Here is a 22182-nt window from a genome sequence, read left to right as displayed (position 1 = left end):
CTTGTTATTATCTTTTTTTTAACAGCACTGCATTTATTTTGTTACATCTCTATTTTTTTAAACATAATTTTATATTTTTTTACACGATTTCTCTATAGCAGGTATCGCGACTTTTGCAACATACTGATTGTAAGTATAGTTCTAACAATAAGATATGAAACTCGTACGATGTATTAGGAGTACATACATTTTCAATTTATGGGATTAAAACATAAAAAAGTCTAAGCAAATACATTGCGAGTATCAGAAAGACAAAATTATCCATAAAATTAATGTTTTAATTAGATACTGAAACGAAAAATTAAAAAGTATTAGATATTAAAAGGAGAAAGAGACGAGAATAGAAGAGAAGGGATTAAATTAAAACGTAAGTATAGAATGAATTAATACAATGAATATGTTATAATATTATGTACATTTTTAATGGGGTATTATAACATATACATATCTATACGTGTGCGTATTTGTGTTTTTGTTCTTTCATTTACGAATAATTTAAATCTATGTATAATTCATCAATTTTTCATATAAAATTTTCCCAATATGTGGAAGATTGATAACGATTAACGATCGAAGATTAATTATTGAAGACTATTGCAGATTCATAGAATTGAAGATTGCTGCGGATTAAGCGACCAATTCTCTTCACAAATCAATATATAGTTTTATTGGGAATAATATTTGTTAATCAGGATATATACAATCCATCGAATTAAGTACATTTTCACAACCATAAAATAAGATTTAATAGATAAAAAAGCTTTAATATAAAATTTGTACATATTTATTCATATATCTAGAAAGTGGTTAAAATGCATAAAGACACGATGGTAAAATATAAAAATAAATCTTCTTCATTCCACATTTCTCATAAGGAAAGAAATGCATAGGTTCAGTCAGTGTTGCTTTTGAATCTTATAGCGCATTTTTTTTCTAAAAATCCTTTGTTCCCACAATTTAGTACAATATACAATAAGAAATTGTTTTTTTCTGCTACATGATATAATTTAATCTAGACCGGTGAAAAGTTCATAAGATTACGCGCAAATAATGGTATAGATAGACGATAAGAGACGACGCTTCCACAGCTTTCTTTAGCTTTTCAAGTATCTTCCCTTTCGTTTCGACGTTCGTATCATTATACACAAAATATTAACGTGCATAACAGTAGCTTTGTACTAAAGTAATAGGGAAATAATATGTAAGTATAGAAAGGATAAAATATAATGGTAATCTTATCTTGAAATCTTGAAAGAAATGGTAATAATATTGTACGCGAAGTATACAATGACAAGTTAATCTCAATTAAATTGTACGTCAAGAAGTTAAACTCGTATGAAAAGAACGCTCGAGTTTGATTTTGATTTATGATTTGCTCTGAGAGATAATTGATAAAGCACCGATTTAATCTACTGTTATACACGTTCGATTAGCTAGGCTTAAAACTTTTAATTAATGTATGATAGTGCTTTAGGATCGGCATATTGAACCACTAAATTGTGAAAGATTTTGCGCGATTGTTTAATCGACCCTTTCATACCTCTGCAACTTGATAAACTCGTCATCTTCTCGCTTATACCACTACTAATTTTATAATATTGATTATTATATAAATTAAATTTTTACTAAAAAAAATTTGATTAACGTGCAGATTATTTTCCTATTTCCAATTTTTATTCCAGGTTCTTGCGAACTTAATTATATGTAGATATGGACTTAGACTGCGTTACCTTCTACGTCGATATTGTTCAAAATATTTCATACTTCTTATATCACGTGTGTAATTCTTCATTTTCGACCTGTGCAAAAATAATCTTGTACTATAATTTTCCGTATTTTTATTGCGCTATTGTTTACTCTACTCGTGTTTCTCATATAATATGCGAAATTTTGTAAAATATACGAAACTACGATAAAATTTCATTACGCAATAAAAGTATTTCAAACTCTACAATGTTTCCACAAAATTATCGTTTAAAGTTTGTCCACGAACAACTTTCTGTAGAAATATCTTTCAGTAGGAAAATGATTTCTCCTTTCTTTACGATTCAATTGTCATTGCTAGTTTATAAACTTGATAACAACTACTCTTAACTTTCTTTCTTTAAAAAAGAAAAATGGAAACTTTCTAAAGAGGTGATTGTTATTAATTTATACTTATACATACAACGAATAAAATGACGCTGTACATATTTACTTTTATATGAAATTATGCGTCTGTGTATGTTATATATCCAGCAAAACATATTCCCTACTAAAAGTTTCTACTAAAAATTGAAACAATCGATAACTCCTTTGTTGCTAGCCAAAATCTATATCTACGATCATATACAGAGTGTTTCATTTTTAGCGACTCACACAAATATCTCGTAATCTACACATTATTCGAAAAAGTGTTTCAAATAAAACTTACTTTTGTAATGTCACGAATCTTATCTTAGTGGACGTGCCTTTGAGATTTCAAGGTGTACTTCGTTTTCTCTTTTTAAATGAAACTATATATCTTTCCACACATCGTTCGATGCAATTTGTTAATTCTCTGCGAAAAAATATTGAGTCAAAAAATGAGTAATTAAAAAAAGATATTTTAGCTTTGATTTTGTAAAACTCGATATGAGAGAGGAAAGTATAAAGAACGAGTAATCAGACACGTTCAAGCTACTTAACTTCTTTGTGCATAGAAACAAGATGATTTTGAACAATTTGTGTAAACCAGTATGAATCAGTGTAGAAAATAATTTGAAATAAATGATTATCATCGAATAGCTTGAATGCATCTGATTACTTTCGTTTCGTACTACTTTCCCCTTTATATCTCGAAAAGGAAGACAAATCGATCCATGGAATATATATGATCTTTTACTCAAAATGACCTCCCAAACATGTTGACAAGGTTCACCGGTTGAGATCTGGAACAGCCTGTACATGATACATCTGAACTCGAAAAATATTAGTTCAGTTAATTAAATTGCATGCTTATTAATTTAAACTTGTTCTGCAAATGCATATACATGTATTAGCATATATAACATGTAAAATAAAGAGTTTGAAATTAATAAAAAATACATAACAAATAAATAAATATTTATATTCTTATTCTTATATTTCTTATATGTATTTCTGATAGATATAATTGTCCAATTAATTACATACCATCCACCGATGAAATACATATAAAATAACTTTTTAAATTCTCTCATTTGATATTACGATTTCCTTCCGCCCACCATCTTACACTTCTTTCCTTTTTCAATCCTCTCATGGATATCTTATATCCTCGACCAGCGCTCATCCTCCTCTCTCATAGCTTTTATAATCTCTGGTTTCTCTCCCACCACATTGCTCTCTGCTACCCCCTATCTATTTTTTTCTATCTTGTCTCTCCCCTTCCCTTCGCCTCTCCTTTCCGTTCTTTATGTCTACAACGCTCCGTTCCTTTTTACGTATAACCTGTCTTCGTCGCTCCTCATTTCCCCTATTTCACCATAAAATACACCCTCGAAGAGCCGACATTGCAGAGTTGAACGTCGACATAGGGGAGTCCCGGCTTCCCTACTGTTCCTCGTCTCTCGTCGTTTCTCCTCGTCTCCCCTTCCGCTCGCCCTTTCTCCCTCTCTCCTGGCTGGCCTCTTCTCTCCTGCTCTGATATTAATTTCTCTCTCGCTTCGGCAATGTCTCTGGCCACGATTCCACCCCTCGCAAAGCGACGCGATCGATGGAGCGTCGCCCGCGGTGAGTAACCCGTCGACGGGTTCTCCTGCTTGCCGAGTAACACGCGCATGTATTCAGTCGAGGCAGACGTATACGTATACTACAATACAAGCAAAGGTATCAGGCTTCAAAGGGCGAGAAACGAGCGAAAGTAAAAAGAAAAAGAAGAAGGCGTTACCAATGGAATCACTTACCAATTTTATCACTCAAATTGTGGAATATCGTAGTCGTGCGTTCGGCAGTGTACAGTTACTCACAGTAATATTTGGACACAGTACTGTCGCTGTACGTATTGTTTTGCGTAAGAGAGAATGACTTGTATCGTGTTGTTTATTCTAGGAGAATATAAACCATTTGTCGTAGCTTGAAAATATCTTTTAAATATGAAAATTTTTTCCTAAGGGTGCCTTCGGACAATCAATAATATCGCCAATATATCAAAGTTCTCAGTGAAAATAAGGTTTGTCAATAAATATTGACAATCCATATTGATCCTTTTAATTGAGAATCTTGAAATATTGACAATATACTTGGTGGTCTGGCGCTTTAAGGAGGACACTCCAAGATCCACTGTCCACGAAACTTCGTTCCATAAAAGCCTAAGCATAGTCTATTAGACATGACGATATGTCTACGCCGATGTTCATTGTGAGAAATTTGTGAGAAATTGTGAGAGATGCACATAATACGTAAAAGTATATAAGATATCCAAAGTACAGTACTTCTTGTAGTACTTAGTGGATAAAACAAATCTCCATCTAGATCCTGTATTTTATCGTATTCGTGAAAATATCAATTTACATCAGAAATCCGCGGTCTATTCGTTATTCGTTATTAAAACGTCGAGCGACGAGTGAAACCTTTTTCACCCTGTATCGTTGCATTCGTTTATAGCTGCAACGTACGCCTCGCTACTGACAATATTAGCGACAGCCGTCGTGATGAAAACATGTAGCGACGAACACCGTTTGCTGCTGTTTCATGGACAGGTGCACATTACTTGACAATAAACACTGCATGGAAGCGTACTTAGTACTTGCTCTTAGCATCAACGCGTCTAATACGTCTATGAAGCGACTCTTCGTGGACAGTAGGCCTAAAAATAACGTTTAAGTCGATTAAGGAATCTTTAAACATCGTGTTATTTATTCTACGAGAATACGTACCATTTGTCGTAGCTGGAAAATACATAATTAGTTTCTTTCCTAAACAATAATAGTTAATTATACAATAAATTCTTAACAAAAAGAAAAGTTGTCGCCTTTCCTTCTTAAATTCGATGCAGTCTATTCCTTTATGCCTTCTAATATCTGCTGCATTTAATACTAATAATTGCGTAATTTCAGGATAACTTTCAATCTTTTCTCTATGATAAGATACAAGTTGTCTTTTATCAACTAGTATTCATTCCTTCCTGTGATATGTCAAATCTCTTGATGTATTAAAAAATATTGATGTTAGTTTCTTCTGGCGTCGATTATACAAAAGAATTGCAGAAAATAAATCTGTTTCACGGTTCAAATGATTTCTAAGAATTTCTAGATTGCATAATGTAAACAGGTGTCACAATATTAGCGTGACGTAAAAGTGAGATAAATTTTTCATTAAAAATCTACTGTACTGTTAAATGTCATTGTTAAGAAGAAATTGTTTACGTATTTTCAAGATACAACAAATGGTCTATATCCTCGTAAAATAAGCAATACGGTATTTAACTCATCTTCTCCTATACAATGCAACAAATACAGAGATAATACCGTACATATGTATATTGCAAGAAAATGATTCTCAAAATTTTGACGAGAAGAATTTATCTAACATTACTTGTCTCATGTTTGTTTTAAAAAAACTTTTGTCACGTTATATGTATATATAATTGTTACAGTTGAACTTTGTAACAGCTACATCAAACGAGGCGTTGTAAATTAATTAGTGCACGTAATTAGCGTTACGTTTAATTATATTTATGAATTTAATGACATTAGGTGGTAATGACAAAATCCGCAATTACTTATTTGCCAGCCCAATGATACATTAAAATTTAAAAATATAAATGATTTAATAAATTTAAAACAATATTATCAATTATAAGATAATGACAAAGATCGATAAAGTTTCCTTAATTATTTCAAACCAATAGTTTCAATTTTATCCATCACTACCTTTATATTTGCATAATGTTTAAAATTTACTTCATTTTATTTGAATGCATGAGAATGTTACTACTATTTTGAATGTAAATAATCGTATATAATGAATTCTTTTTACGAACACGAAGTTTTCAAAAAATTGAAAGATAAAGATATCAGTTGTCTAGATTTCTCAATTTTTATTTTAATCACGTGGATAACCCCAATTTTAATACATCCATACAACATAAACATCGTACCTGGTTATAGCTGAAAAAATATTATGAATGATTCTATATTCATTTCAACATTGATATTACAAGTTTAATAAACACGAATCATAATTATTTCATTCACTTAGGTATAAATTTCCTTTTTGGCGTAATCTTTGTACTAATTATTAATTCCGATTGGTTCAAACAAAATTTAATTTGTCACTTGATTTTGAAATAAACAAAATTTAATGTAAAGTCGTTCCAAAATGTTAAATACAACATTTTAAACCTTCTTCTTCATAATAAATTCTAATTATCAATTTTTGTTCATTTATAAAAGGAGTAACATTTCCTACTACAAAATCTAGGGAGATAATAAACAGATAACTTCAGGCGTAGAGTGACGTAAGTAACTAGACTAAGTAGAATAACTAGAATAACATGTTACAAGCACGCTACAAGTTTAAGATGAACAATTTATATTACGTGATATTACTGACGTTTTGAAGAAGAAAAGTTTCAAAATGTCAACAATGACGAGAGGAGCGTTTCTCCAACGATGGGGTGAGTAGCTCTCTTATGTTACAATTACTCACATTAATATTCGAATATTATCTCTTTATTTGTTACTTCGTATAAGAGAGGATGATCTAATGTCTTGTTGTTTATTCTACAAGAATATGTACCATTTATTGTAGCTTGAAAATGCGTAAATAATTACTTCCTAAAAATAATATTGAATAGTACAGCTGTCTCTAATGAAAAATTGTTTTACTTTCACATCATACTAACATTCTGACATTTGTTTACATTCTGCAATCTGGCAATTCTTGGAAATTTGAATGCAAAATAGATTTATTTTGTATAATTGTTTTGCATAATGAACGCCAGGAAAAATTAATATCAATATTTTTTAATACATCAGAAGACTTAACGTGTCATAAAAAGGAAAGAATAGTAGGTGATAAAAGATAACTTGTAACTTATTATAGAGAAATGAATAAAAGTTATGCAGAAGTTGCACAATTATTAGTATTAATTGCAGCAGATATTAGAAGACATAAAAACCAAGACTGCATTGAATTTAAGGAACAAAGAAGATAACCTCTTTTTTGTCAAAAGTCTATTGTATAATTAAATGTTATTGTTTAGAAAGAATTGTGAATATATTTTCAAGGTATAGTAACTGGTACATATTTTCATAGAATAAACAACATGATTTTTAAAAGAAAGAAATACTGAAATTAGTGCTGTGTCTAAATATTACCGCCAATAATTGTTTATGACAAAGAAATTTTAAGAAAACAAGATTGCTTTAATTGAAATAAACCTTCATTTACAGGAAAGTATTGGAAGAATCTTTATATGGATTATAAAGAATCAGCATTGGGTGCTGCTAAAGATTGTAAAGAACATCCTATTAGAACATCTATTTATTTTTCTCGTGCGTACATTTATGTTTCATTAACAAACGATAATAATTTTAACAATATTAGTTAAGCACAAAAAGTTATTAGTATATATTTTTGTTCTGGAGACTAGTAAAAGATTAAAGTATGAAATAAATATAAAGAATAAAAATTTCTAATATATGTTTATATTAAAAATTGTTCTTTCTATTTTCGACATACTAAAAACTTTATTTAATTAGTTTTAGGATCCTGTGTATATCTGCACAGGCATAATCCAGATGAGTGTTCCTTCAAAGAACATTTATTACAAAATACCATGAAAATAATGCAAGTGGGAGAAGCTATACGTAATCCAATCTCTGAACAATATGTACAATGGTTAGGCCAATGTTACAATGAAGGAATTGTGCGACGGATGAATTTAGGTGTAGTTAGTTTAATCTGGTTAGATGACTATGACAAAATGTGTTCTTTGTACAAAGCTGCTTGTCCTTACTTAAAAACACGATATCTAACCTTTTATCAAAGAGTGGTAGATATTGGATTTTTAGATAAATGGTGGATCTTAGAGAATAAAATGGAAGATTATGATGTAAATGAAGCACAATTTAGTGATGTAAAATATAAATAAACATAGAAATGAAAAAAAGTTATTTATTTTACAAAAAATTAAAAATACGAATTTACAATAACAAACAATCCAACAGCACAACAATATACCATCTCACTCATTATTTGTTTCGGCATTTAATAACATAAATTTAAGTAATTTATTTTTATCTTGCTTTCTTAGAAGCCCAGAACCAGAAAAGAATTCTATATATTAATGATTAATACACAAATTGAAAAACACAATCCTTTATTAAAAATATTTATAAATACTAAAATTTGATATCAAAATATAAAACATCTTTTATCATATTGTACATAATTATTAGTGCAAACTTATTTAACTTGCGTCCTTTGACTACATTATTTTCAAATATAAATATGCATATTTCAATATATATGTATATGTGTCAATATATATGTAAACCTTTATTTAATAAAATTATTCCTTTAAAAAATTGCATGAGTATTTTGGTTTGTACTTTTCTTTTTTTAACTTGTTTTGTATTAATTGCACCTCCTGAACTCTTTGCAAAGCTTTAAATATATATTATTTTGCTTTCTTTTACTTAACACTATATATTGATCTAAACTTTGGTAGGAAAAATAGTAACTTTTATTTATATGTAACACTAAAATCAATTCTTCCTCTGGCTATGCCTCTGTAAAGCTCTTAGCTTTCTGAAATTAAGAAATTGATATATGTAAATTATCATTACTATAAACAATATTATAATGACTTACCTCGAACATAAATAATAGCTGTACGACAAGGAATGTAAATCATCATATTATTTGAATAATTAGAAAATGGTTCTGGTTTGGTAAAATGTTGTACATTAGTATCAACTCGGTTTTCCCCACCAAAATCTTTATCATCACTACATAATAGAACCTTATAAGTTCCTGCATTTTTTACTCCAATAGTATAATCAGGAAATGATTTGATTGGATGAAAATTAAACACAAATATAAGTTCTGCTCGATCAAAAACAATTACTTTGTCATCTTCATGTTTCCAGCTTACATATGCCTATAAAAAGCACATAAGTTTTATCACTGGAGTTAATATACATAAATATTTTTATTTAAAGCTTACAGGGCCTGCATGCAGCCATCCATATTTTTCTTCAAGAGTATTTATAGTACGATCCCAATTATTCATAAATTTGTATTTTAGTAACTCATCATCTACTAAATTCCACTGTCTCCTAGCATAATGATAACTATCTGCATTACCAGCTCGTGGAAAATCCAACCATTCCGGATGTCCAAACTCATTACCTAACAGTTTATATATTGAGAAATATATAACTCTAAATTATTAGAAGTTACAATTACAAAAATATGTTTTTGAAACTAACCCATAAAATTTAAGTAACCTTCACCACCCAATCCGTGTGTAATTAATGTAATAAGATTATGAAGAGCAATTCCACGACTTATGATTGGGTTAGGTGGACTCGTTATACTCATATGCGTGTACATTTCTTTGTCCATAAGCCAAAATGCAATTGTTTTATCACCTACAAGAGCTTGATCATGAGATTCTGAATAAGCCACTGTTTTTTCCATCCATCTTCGATTACTCAGTGCCCAACAAATATCTCCAATACTCCAATCTTCATCTTTCACCTCTTTTAAAAGTTTAATCCATTTATCAGGAATCGCCATAGCTAATCTATAATCAAATCCTATACCGCCTTCAGTAACTGGCCTTTAGTATGTATAGAAAAAAGAAAGAATTAGTAATTAATTTATGAAAAATTTATGCTAAAAGAAAAACTTATATAACATTGCAATCTTAAAACATTTTATACCTGCAAACCCCAGGCATTCCACTAACATCTTCAGCTATAGTAACAATTTCTGGATACAAACAATGCAGCATATGATTTGCAAGCATTAAGTACACTACACCTTCAACATCAACATTAAGACCATAATATTCGTCATAGTGGCCACTAAAACCTTGTCCAAATCCTCTTGAATGATATAACATCGATGTAACTCCATCAAATCTATAAAATATAATATTACAAGTATTTACAATGTAAATATTATATAATAAAATGACATTTTAGTGAATTTAAAGTGTAAACGAATACCTAAATCCATCAAAATTATATTCCTCAATGTACCAACGTAAGTTGGAAAGTAAAAATCGCAACACTTCATATTCACCATAATTAAAAAGTCTACTGTCCCAAAGCGGATGTTGACCACGATTACCAGTATGGAAGAAACAAGCGTCGGTACCATCGAACATATTTAATCCATCTAATGTATTCTTTGATGCATGTGACTGCACCATATCCAATAAAACATATAAACCATGTTGATGAGCTGTATCTATTAACTGCTTTAATTCTTCTGGTGTACCATAACGAGATGAAGCAGCATAAAATGAAGTCACCTTATTAAATTTAATTAAATATATTGTTATGAAATTTAACATTCACATACATTAGTTTTATAAACAAACCTTCTAAGATTATCCATGATAGGTACACACCTGATATCCAAAACTTGCATAATAGGCATGCTCCATAATAGCCATCAGTTGAATAGCATTATAGCCTTGTCTTACAATGCGAGGAATTACTTTTTCAGCAAATTCTAAATATGTACCAACCTTCAATTCTTGAGTGGCAATACCAACATGACATTCATATATTCTGAGACTTTCTGGCTTTTTTGGCTTGGAATATTTAAATTTATAAACCTAAATAAAAATATGTCACTTTGAGGTCTTAATACATACTATGAAACTAATTCGAAGTAATGTAAACTTCTAGTTGTATAAAGTAATTATATACATATTTATGTACATATATATACATTTTCAGATGATGGGTGCCATATACGTTGTTTATATGTAACACTTTCTGCTCGATTTTGTGTAACATATGTAGCCCAAGGGCTTAATCGTTCTAATAATTCATTGTTATGGTCTTTCACAATTATTTTGACTTCTGAAAGGTGTTTTATAGGGCAACTACCATCAGCATTAGGAGGTAAATGTAATTCCCATTTACCATAATCCAATTTTTTGTATGAATTAGCTGTCTTATTCCAACCATCTGGAAACAAAAATATAAAAATATTATAATGTTTAAAATACTTTTGTTTCATACATCTCTTATGCTATATATTATTACGTAAGAATTTATGTATTATATTGTGAATTGCTAAAGAAGATAAACTAATTCACACATTATTTAATACCAAACAAAAATATTAGAGCCTATAATAGATATAAACTATATCTGAAAATCTGTAAACAGAAAATTTGCAAACATATCCTATATCTTAAGATTTTAAGACCAATAAAAAAGTTTTATTTTGTATTATACATATCATTAAAAAAACATAGGTATTTTTAAGCTCTAAATAAATCATACATTCAATTTTGAAATATGTATATATAATACATATAGTACAAAACTTTCTCTGATTTTTACAAAAATTAATCTATTAACAAACATTTGCTTCTCAATCTCATTTTTTAATTACAATTATATTAGTATTATAAATAAATAAAAAAATGCATTAATTCACTGGATTATACACAAACAAATATATCATGCTATATCTTTTAAAATAAATACAATGACACAATTGAATACAGTGGTATTTAATAATTAACATGTTAAATGTTCAATTACTTTGACATGACTTTTCATTTAGGCTTCATGGGCCATGCATGGCCCACAATATTATAATTGCATCATATATGATACTTATGCATCGATTGATTATATTCTAAAGCATTTCATGATCAAATTTTCTTTTATACAAAATAACTACAATTAGTGGACTGTTGGCAGCCTATGCAATATTCAATGTGTTAATTATATTCTATATTGGTTAATTGAATAAGCTGTTTCTGTTACATTTGCTTTTTTACAATTTTATATTAGTTTCACATAATTTATAGTTTTAATCTACTTACTAAAATCTCCCATTAAAAATAATTCTTGTGCACCTGGTGCCCATTCTTTTGCAATAACACTATTGTCTTCTTTTATATGAATTCCAAAAGTTTTATAACCTTCTGAAAATTTATCCAAAGTGCCATCGCCGGTTTCCACTTTTTCTACATAGTCTTTAAATAAAGCATATCTGGTAAAAAAAAATTATTATAAATATAAAAACTTTTTGATGTCATTTAGATATTACTTTATCCTGAATTACCTTAATTGTATCTAAAACTATACATATCCAAAGCAGACATTTACATATGTTTAAAAATGTACATAATACCTTTTGCGAATCTCATTTTCATAAGGTTTTAGGTATGGATCTCTTTCCAATAAAGCATTTATTTCTGGAACTTCGACTTCAGAAGGATCCATACTTGACCATTTTCCTCCCATATTTATCTTTTTTAAATAAATTTATTAGAAAATAAATAGCGATCGACTTAAAGTATAACGAGACCTTACACTTCACTCAAATTCAAGTAACACTTCAAGGTGACCCTCAGTATAATTCTATCGATCAAATCTCTACCGGTCAAAAAAAAAAATACGATTTTATAAAGTATGTACTTGCAATGAAACGACTTTTAAGAGTGGAAGCTTTACCACTTAACGATGTCTATCAAATATGGCGAATAATTTACTATAATTGGCGCTAATTTCAAATTTTTGTCATTCGTTATGCAGTAAATAATGTATGATATTAGAAATGATCCAAATCATTTCTTCCTACTTTAAATTTTCTAAGTATTTGATATATTATAATTTGACTGCAAATTTGTATGCAAATTCATATTTTTGAGAATATAATTAAAACAGTGGAATCGCAGTGGAAAATTGTCTTATTTGCCAAGTGTTATAGAAAGTAATATACAATCACCCCGCAAAGTAAATTAACGCTCCCGCCAAAAATTTAAATCTAAAATTGTTAACTTACTTTCCGAAAGGACTGTATGTAAGTACTATATACTTTGGATATTTTATACCTATATTTTTTTCATATTGTGTGCAGTTTATTATAATATTTATGAAGAATAACAATAAATAATAATACATAATTTATATATATGATAATTTTCATCATTATTGTAATCATTATTATTGTATACTATTAACATTTACATCTATATTTGTAAATTAGATTATACAAATCACAATACTGATAAAGTAATTGAAACATGTAGAAACAAGACAGGTTATACATTAAGGATGAATATCACAATCAATATTTATTTACAAATTTCTCTTTTTGCTTGTCATATATGTAAATAAATTAGTGCATACTATATATTTTCTAGATTTTTATTCATAGTGCTTTGATAACTTTTATAGTCTAAATATCAATGTACATTTTGGAGAGTAAAATGAACAATACATTTATTTTTATATAAGAAACACTAATATTACAATAATTAAATTAATTAAATATCCTCAAAGAACTATAATAAAGGAGGTTAATTAAAGATAAAGTGGATTAACCCCATTTGATACATTATTATTAATTTCCTTAATTCAAAAATTTGGGACATCATTTGTAAAACATATAAGAATAAATAAGCATTATTAAACATAATGAAGTACTAAACTTTAAGAAGATTTAGAAATTACAAATATTGAACGTTTTTAAACTTTGGTCCATCATTTGTTTGACTAAATAATCAAAATTTACTTAAAAAGGAAGAAAAACACGATTTCTTAAATTATTAAATAAAATAGATATAAATAAATGGTATGAGTAATAATAAAAAGAATAATTCGTAGTTCTTAATATTCACTCTTTCACACGTAAAAACATTAAAATAATGAATGATTGTTTCATGAAACAATTAAATGACTTCTTTGTAGTGCTAAATTATTTAAAAAAATAATAACTAAAGAAGGCGAATGTTTTAAAGGTCAATGACCTTTTTAATAACTTTATCGAAGTTAAGGTTTTTAATTATCATACTACGATAAATGCAAGGGTTTATTAAATTCGCTGAAATTAATTGGCGCCCGGCTAAATATTTGAATTCTTGCCTTATTACTGTTGCAATAACCTTTTTTCTAGAAATTTATTTGTTAGTGAACCTTCTGTCTGGAATTTTGCTTGGTAACATAATTCGTAGAATTATTTAGTGGTGTACTATCAATGGAGTTATCTGAAATATCTTCACTGCTGCTACTACGAATATCTCCTTCCATCTGAAAAATTACAAGTATAAATTAAAATTCTGAAACATTTCACAATTACATTTAATTTATATGGTGTCAAAAAGTGTGAAACTTACTTGGCCGGCATAGAAAGCGTTGTATGCGATTTTAAGAATTAAATATGTCCAGATCATGTGAAGGAATAACAATAAAATTAGCAAAGAATTGAAAATATAATATGCTGGGAACATAGGTACTATTTTAGGTGCCTTTATCGATGTGCTGCAACATTTAATGTAACATGAACAAATTTTAATTGTACGGAAATATATTAGAAATTAAAATTATCAGAACATACCTATAAATTATCCAAAATGGATAAACACCAATACGTGTGATAATCCATAGGACTGTAAAAATGACGAATATACAATCACATAATTTCTGGTAGTTAGCATATTTAGCCATTTTTGCAGCCTAAAAAAAATATATGTATTTTCCATGTACATATCAAATTTGTCATATCAGTATTACATACCAGCAGTTTGAATAAGACATACTTACTTCTAGAAAAATATCTGCACAATCATGAACTAATAACACCAATGAGCCAATTCTGGTTAGGTTTCCAACCCATGAAAAGCACATTAATACAATAGTAGCTATATGGTGAATGAACATTTGCCAAAAATCTTTTCTTTTTACATCAAAAAATTGAGAAAAACTTAGAGACCAGTAAAACGCCATTGATATCATATAGTACCACCATATATCATTTGAAACTGGATGATATGGATAATTATAATAACAGTGATTTATGTCCCACAACCATGGCTTGTTCCATAAAATAATTAGTCCGTAGAGAAATGAGTATATGTAATATAAACATCGCCAGCTGTAACAAAAGAATAGATTATAGTAAATATTTAAAAATAAATATATATAGACATAGTATGAATTTCAATGCAAAATTTACTTTATCATATTATTAATTTTTATATAAACGAAAAATTGAGAAGTATATTTCGTTTTTTATATTTCACTCTAAAAATCTAACCTGTTTTCACAAAATTTTGTAAGTGTTGATGGCTTATCCTGAGTACGTCTTAATCGCAACCATCTTTCTACTTGTCGTTCAGACCAATCTAATTGTTTAGCCAGTGCCAGGATCTTAAAATATATCCACATATTACAAAAAACTCCATAACATTTAATTTCTCAGTTGCTTTGATTTAGATTACATGAATCTGTTTGAAGAAATTAATATTGAACACACAATTTAGAACTGAGCAAATTTTGTATGCTCTCAATATAATTGTTGTTTAATATCATGGTGTATTATAGTATTGAAGATCAACATTGATTTACTCTAATTACTATTTACCATAACTTTTTATTAAATATTTCTAAACTATTTTTCTCTTTATATATTAACTGAGTAAAATGGATAATAACAAAATATTCATTAATTAAATTTTACTATTCAAATAGTTATCAATATTTCTATAATAAAATATGCAAATAGAATAGACTGAAATAACATATTTACAATTAAATTTTTATTTGGATAAAAACCAGCACAGAAGATATTTGACACAGTAATAAAAGCAACATTATTACATAATGCATACTAGATGACAAGAATAGAAACAGAAAGATCACACTTTGAATTAGGGGTAAGGAGAAGTTGCTGGGGCATGGTAGCACAGATGAACATAGATTTCAGAGAAAATGCTGTGAGAAACTGAAGATAATGGAGGAAGAGGTACCAGACAAAAAGGGGAAGCAGATCACCCAGCTATGGCATAAACTATAGCGATCTGGATATGGAAATAACAATACATTATAGGAAACAGAGGAAAGCAACATACAACAAACAGTAATAGAAAATACATCCAAAACATTATAGGAAGATGACAATGTGTACAGAAATCAGACGAATCACATTGAGAAGTAAGAATAATAAATAATAACAATGGAAACAAAAAAATCAAATATGGGAATTAGCAAACTTCATAAAGAGAAGCACGAAGTTAGAAAGTTTCTGCTTAGATGAATAGAAAGACCAAAGAAAAACAATCAGAACAAGGACAAAATATCAAAGACTGACACATAGAAATTTTGTAGTAATCTGCACATTACATTAAGATATATTTAAACAGATAGTGAATTAAGATTTAGCTTTAAGCAATAAACCGTGGTAGAAACAAAATGTATCAAGCATGCACATATATAGAAAGATTATAATAGGCATAAGCCTCAATACAATAAACAAATATAATACAATTCATTTTTATTTATTGAAATTTTATTAATGACATCAAGAAACCAGTTAATTTAATGCATGCTTACCTGTTTATGTTTAATTTTTCTGCTACGATAGGCTTTTTCTAATATTTCATTTGGTGTAGCTTTTTTTGTTCTTGTATTTTTTATACCAAGGGACTTACCAATGGGCGCGAAACAGTACCTACAAAAAGATTAATAAAGCATGTAATTTCAATTAATTGAGTTGATGTAAGAGTTTAGAATGTCCTTGCATAGTATCATGTGATCTTTTTCTATGTAATACACATTATTATAATATGTCAAAGATTATGTGTGTACTATAATTTAGCTTACATTGAAAGTTTAATGAAATACTTAAAAAATAAAATTCCAATAATAAGGAATTTCAAAAGATATAAAATATAAATATTTACTTAAATACGCTATAACCTTAGTTCAATTAGAAATTTGATATATTATTACAAAAGAATAGAGTGATTACCTTTCTAGGGCGTATCTAATTATCAAAAGAACAAATGCCATAGGCAGAGGATAAATTAAATGTTGATAGTCTGCATATTTATTATCTGAATTTGGTTTGATATCTTCCCACGTTATATTAGGCGGTAACCAAACATCAGTTGACCAAAAAGCCGACGATACATTCCTTAATATATCCATTATTAGAATTCCTGCAATCGATGATCTATATTTTAATTCCAGTAAATATTCACTAAATGTTATAAAACCGAAATAATTAAAGAAATACATACTTAATCTGCTTTAATAAAGCAAACTTCAACTACCTTCCTGCGCTTGTACGCCACCGCTCGAAGATTGAGCCTGTAGCTTCAATCTCCAATACACGAGTAACTTAGTTTTCCTTTTGACTCTTATTTCTGTTCTTGTTTCTGTTCAAATAAACAGATAACTTATCATTATCTTTTTTCCACAAAATTCTTACTCAAAATCGATTATTCGAATTAATATCTATTTTCATTCCACAACTATCATTTGCGAATACTAAATGTACATTAGACGTGTGTGTAATCATTCTGATAACAAACATTTTATGGATAACCTCGCTTTTAATCCCAACAGAAAAATAGTAGTAATGAATATAAGATTTTAATTTTTCTTAAGAAATATCAAAGTTTGTCACAAAAAATAAAAAAATTACTAAGATTATAATATATACTTTTATGAATTATTTATGCCTTACCTTGTTATGGTCTTACATATATACATATCACGATTGGTATACGAAGTATTATTTACGAAATTTTATAATCTATCTGTATCGAATTATGCATTTTAATACTTAAAACAAACATTAAAAATTAATCTGTACTCATTGTTAGTTTTGCATTATCACAGTGCCGTATTGAGGAAAACTAATACCTTAAACTTACAATTACCTAAGTTCTTGTATTAAATATACATTACTATAAATTAATTGTCGTTTCAATAAAATTATGCGTAAATTATTTGTAATTGCAAAAAATTGAAAATATTGTTTAAACTAACATGGTTACTTAATTTCGTAGATAAGTATAATATTTAAAGTAAATACTTACATTTAAGAAAAAATTCCGTTCGATAATTAAAAATTTTGAAACGTACGAAACATACGTAGGTAAATATATTTTTTTATCATTAATATTTGCAGAATAGGAAAAATATCCTAAGGTTTCTATACAAAACTTTAACTTTTATATTTGTTTTATCAAACACATGCAGTAACGCTTTAGTTGGGAGAATATATTTATATTTTTTATGTATAATAACAAAGTTTCTCAATGTTCAGTTGAACTAAAAAATGAAAATAACAATATATTATACTATTACTAAGTAATAATAAACTATTGTGATATAGTCATTATTCAGGGAGTTACTGCTACGATACTTTTTATGTTTTGTATTTTAAATAGGCACATATTTTCGGTTAATTTCTACTGGTTTATAAATATAAAAACATTCTTTTGTAATGGATGGTAGTATAGATACAACGTATCATTTATGTAGATAACAATATTAGAAAACAAGCAGCATATATCTAGCTACTTCGTGTATCTTTAAAAGTTTATTTTATTCCTACAGTAAAAGCGATTACTCTGAATACTGATTTCCTTCATCGAAAAATATTATTGTGCGCATTTGCGATTAACAGGATATTGTTTCAATAAACGTCTAATTATACGTTGATAGATACGAGCGTTCTTTCTTTCGTGAGGCTTTAAAAATTCTCGCTTTGCTTTGTCAACCTTTATTGTTTTTCGTTTAATACCTGGTGTATGGACTAAAAAGGCACCATCAAGTATAATTAGTCGATAGTGTAAAAGACACATCTCGAACATCTATAAGAAAATATTGAAAATTAATATAACACGTTTCTTACACAATTTATTATTTACAAAATTTATTATTCATATGACATTCTGTTTTAAAAATCTACCATTATGAAATTACTCATAATTACAATAATGGTAATAATAATAATAATAACAATAACAACAACAACAACAATAATAATAATAACAATAACGATTTATTTGTACTTAAGGCCAATAGCCTATTACAAGCAGGTTGTTGCATTCTTATTCCTAGTTTCTTACATTATATTATATCCTTACATTGAGCTCTTAATTACTATATTATATTGCTCATCTTTTTCTTAATAATTAGTATCTATCCTAGTATGTACAGTACAGTTAACGAAATTAATTGAAATTTAAAACGATATCTTTTATGATTAATCGTTAATCTGTAGTTACTATGTATATTTTTATTATAAATAACCTGTAAATACTAAAATTTATATGTATATAAAATTGTTATAAATTTATATAAATTAATTATAAATTCATTATAAATTTAATTTTAATAAATCCTTTCATTATGGTAGATCTTCTAAAATAGAATGTTATACTAAATTTTATTAATACATATGTGCATAAAATTTTATAGAACAAGTACAATTCTATTAATATTTTATTTCTGTTGTAAATCTGTCGAATACGCGCAATACCTGACTCATTTTATCTTGTCTGCCTTCCCAAGACATTTCTTCAGCATAAAAGGGATCATTTTGCGTTCCTATGAATACAGGCTCCCATCTATGATGTGGATATTCCCTTTTCGTAATAATAAGAGGTTTCACTTTACCCGGATCAGGTCTAATTAACCATCTACTAAGTCCAGGGAACCTTTGACAATGTGAACAGAGAAATCTGTAAACCAGGAATTCTCTGTAAAATCTTTTGTATCTTCTCCTTTATGGTTATACAGTGGCTAAAAGAAATATTTATACATACTTTTATATTCTAATGAAACGTTCTTTTACTAAGTTCTACGTTTCATTTACGTAATATCAAATTTTGATGACAATCATATGAAAATATGTATCATTAAGTGATACAAAATTTATTATAATTGGACCTAGTTAACTATAACAAACGCATTAGTGTACAAATACTTTTTTCGTTTTTTCTTGTTGCCAGTGTATATAACGTAATACATGTTAATATATATATAAAATTAAAACAACCCTCCGATATGAATTTTGTAAAATCATTTTCCCACAGTTGTAATTATTTTTACAAACCTGTGAAAATAAACGGCTAGACCAGCCTTCGTTGCTGAAAGCAATTCCTTTTTTGTCAATGGTGGCACTTCATTTGATTCTATCTCAAATACTGGTACCACGAAGACGATTCTGCCTTTTGGTGTTTTTTCTCGGACAATTTCCATAAAGCCGGATGCTAATCTTTGGCTAGGTAATAATTCGATATCGGTTACTAGAACACGAGTCGTGTTTGCTTGAATTCTGGCTACATTTCTGGCTACGTTAATAGGATAAATCATGCTTCTTCGTTTCCTTTCTGTCCTTCCATCTCCTCTTTGAAGATCGGATGCCGCACAGTCACCATGAATTCGAGTAATCTGTCCTAAAGCTGGTGGGCGACTCGCCGGAAATACCAAATGAACAGAAACCTGTGAAAGGGCATACGTTAAAACTGTAGTTAGTACTTCCGTGTACTTACGTGTGTATTCGTCTCTATATTTAACCCATAATCTTATATATAATATAATCTTATATAAATACGATGCGATATATTTTAGTAATTAAAAAAAATATACTTAAATGTACTTATGTTTACTCACGTGTTTTATAGAGATTATTTAGAAACAACGTAATTTACTTTATTCTTTTCATACAATTTTTAAGGTAGAGGAAACTTAAAATCTTGCATTTCACTTTAAAGAGCATAATTTTTGTAAAACACGATTAGCAGTATTTCTGACCGTGACAGTAGAAAATTATAGCGTGCTGTTAATTACGTAGAGTAGGGGACAGAAATAAGTGGACAGGCAGTGTAGATAGGTATCAATGAAGACAGTTTGTTTCCACAAAAGTGTAAATGTTAATTTCAAATTAACTAAACTAACTAAATAATCTATATACCATAAGGATATATAACAAATAAAATCTAAGTACTAAAATCTAAGTGATACTAGCACTAGTTCGATGATACCTACTTCCTTTATCTATCCACGTATCTTTGTCCCAGATTGTATTTTTTAAGATACGGTTGTTTTCGTATCGCAAGCAAAGTAGTTGGCGATGACTAAATTAAAATTGAACGAAAATTGAGATAGTCGCGATGGAGAATAGATTTAGACATGCGATATGCATATAATGCCTGAAGTTTAATCATACTACTAGCGACCCGTTTTGAGAGCGAGTGCATAGGGAAACCTTGTACATTTCAGGTTCGCATCGACAGGCCCGATCGAGGAGAGCAACGGCGATACCAGCGTCGAGGCCAGGCGTGAAAACGGCCAGGCTTAATGGACCCTCCCATCTCCGAGCTAATTCCACGATTCCATAGACTTGATCTGCAGTGGCGTGCGTGCAGAGGGTCACCTGAGGCAGCTTGTTCCTCTCCTCGGTTCCGCGCAATACAAACGGTAGAATTCTGTAGGGGCTCTTCTCACCGATTTCGGGGCTCCAGGTGACTTTGGATGCCGGATACGAGAGCATATTCGGCAGGCCATGGTACCATCTGCAGAAACTTCTGTTCCTAGGTTGCAGACCTGCCATGTACATGCCGGCTACGAAAGCAAGTGCTCCAGTCTGTACATCTTGCTGAAAACTTGAATAAGTTTTTGGTATTAAGATATCGCTAGTACCGATCACCAGTATCGGTAAATCGAATCCACGATCGATCAAGAGACGACCAATCAGGAGAAAGAAGAACATTAAACTCAACCAGATTAGGAACTTTCGACCAGAGCAACGCATTATTGTTAAAGAGACAATTTTCCATGTTCTAAACGCGGTAAATTCATTGAACTGAGATGTACTTGGGCACTGCTGTTGCCGTTCAGGCAAGACGAGACCGTCAATTTTGGATCGATACAGCGCAGGCGTGCCTACCTTCGATACAATTCGCCAGAATTTAAACCTACGAAAACAAAAACTTCAGCTTAAATTCACAGAAAAACTCAGCTCAAATTTTTAGTAACCGCTATAAAATAAATGGCAACTAAAACCACGACTGGACTATACCATTTCATTTTCTATGGGTATTGCATTAAATGTATTTGTATGGGTATAGGTATTGTAATAAAATTATTATATTAATCTATAGACATACATGTGATGTTGTACAATAGAAAAAACGTTTGTGTATGTGCATATATACATACATATATTATG

The 22182-nt window shown here is 29.1% G+C and overlaps 4 protein-coding genes and 1 long non-coding RNA gene across 9 annotated transcripts; 1 reads left to right on the top strand and 4 right to left on the bottom strand.

Moving 5' to 3' along the window:
- Window positions 1–470: 470 nt before the first annotated feature.
- Window positions 471–5440, bottom strand: LOC122572064. The gene is made up of 4 exons (XR_006318365.1): window positions 4878–5440; window positions 3906–4807; window positions 2414–3811; window positions 471–1799 (listed from the first exon to the last, which is right to left on the bottom strand). It is a non-coding gene; the product is annotated as an uncharacterized LOC122572064 (long non-coding RNA).
- Window positions 5441–6481: 1041 nt separating this feature from the next.
- Window positions 6482–8537, top strand: LOC122572063 (mitochondrial import inner membrane translocase subunit Tim29). Of its 2 annotated transcripts, none has more exons than XM_043736600.1 (3): window positions 6482–6619; window positions 7398–7499; window positions 7707–8537. In XM_043736600.1, the coding sequence occupies exons 1-3, from the start codon at window positions 6580–6582 to the stop codon at window positions 8096–8098; spliced, it is 534 nt and encodes a 177-aa protein (XP_043592535.1). In that variant the 5' UTR covers window positions 6482–6579; the 3' UTR covers window positions 8099–8537. The 2 variants fall into 2 exon arrangements, with proteins under 2 accessions (XP_043592535.1, XP_043592536.1); XM_043736601.1 differs by lacking the exon at window positions 6482–6619 and adding an exon at window positions 6919–7232.
- On the bottom strand, window positions 8104–12626 carry LOC122572062 (1,4-alpha-glucan-branching enzyme). 2 transcript variants are annotated; one of them, XM_043736598.1, is made up of 10 exons: window positions 12343–12626; window positions 12032–12201; window positions 10918–11159; window positions 10592–10801; window positions 10185–10492; window positions 9897–10097; window positions 9441–9793; window positions 9176–9360; window positions 8821–9109; window positions 8104–8757 (listed from the first exon to the last, which is right to left on the bottom strand). In XM_043736598.1, exons 1-10 carry the CDS (start codon window positions 12453–12455, stop codon window positions 8750–8752), a joined length of 2079 nt encoding a protein of 692 aa, XP_043592533.1. In that variant the 5' UTR covers window positions 12456–12626; the 3' UTR covers window positions 8104–8749. The 2 variants fall into 2 exon arrangements, with proteins under 2 accessions (XP_043592533.1, XP_043592534.1); XM_043736599.1 differs by having other exon boundaries at window positions 12274–12417.
- Window positions 12627–13248: 622 nt separating this feature from the next.
- Window positions 13249–17876, bottom strand: LOC122572179 (ceramide synthase 6). Of its 3 annotated transcripts, XM_043736848.1 has the most exons (9): window positions 17683–17876; window positions 17234–17371; window positions 16963–17166; window positions 16545–16662; window positions 15250–15362; window positions 14757–15087; window positions 14551–14669; window positions 14330–14474; window positions 13249–14243 (listed from the first exon to the last, which is right to left on the bottom strand). In XM_043736848.1, the coding sequence occupies exons 3-9, from the start codon at window positions 17139–17141 to the stop codon at window positions 14121–14123; spliced, it is 1128 nt and encodes a 375-aa protein (XP_043592783.1). In that variant the 5' UTR covers window positions 17142–17166; window positions 17234–17371; window positions 17683–17876; the 3' UTR covers window positions 13249–14120. The 3 variants fall into 3 exon arrangements, with proteins under 3 accessions (XP_043592783.1, XP_043592782.1, XP_043592784.1); XM_043736847.1 differs by lacking the exon at window positions 17683–17876 and having other exon boundaries at window positions 17234–17576; XM_043736849.1 differs by lacking the exon at window positions 17683–17876 and having other exon boundaries at window positions 16963–17152; window positions 17234–17576.
- A 324-nt stretch (window positions 17877–18200) lies between these two features.
- Window positions 18201–21765, bottom strand: LOC122572178 (beta-1,4-glucuronyltransferase 1-like). Its single transcript, XM_043736846.1, has 4 exons — window positions 21220–21765; window positions 20065–20453; window positions 19489–19690; window positions 18201–18817 (listed from the first exon to the last, which is right to left on the bottom strand). The coding sequence occupies exons 1-4, from the start codon at window positions 21763–21765 to the stop codon at window positions 18605–18607; spliced, it is 1350 nt and encodes a 449-aa protein (XP_043592781.1). The 3' UTR covers window positions 18201–18604.
- Between the last annotated feature and the right edge of the window lie 417 nt (window positions 21766–22182).

The sequence above is a fragment of the Bombus pyrosoma genome, linkage group LG10, assembly GCF_014825855.1.
Source record: "Bombus pyrosoma isolate SC7728 linkage group LG10, ASM1482585v1, whole genome shotgun sequence".
Lineage (NCBI taxonomy): Eukaryota > Metazoa > Arthropoda > Insecta > Hymenoptera > Apidae > Bombus > Bombus pyrosoma.
This window is presented reverse-complemented; position numbering and strand designations above follow the sequence as displayed.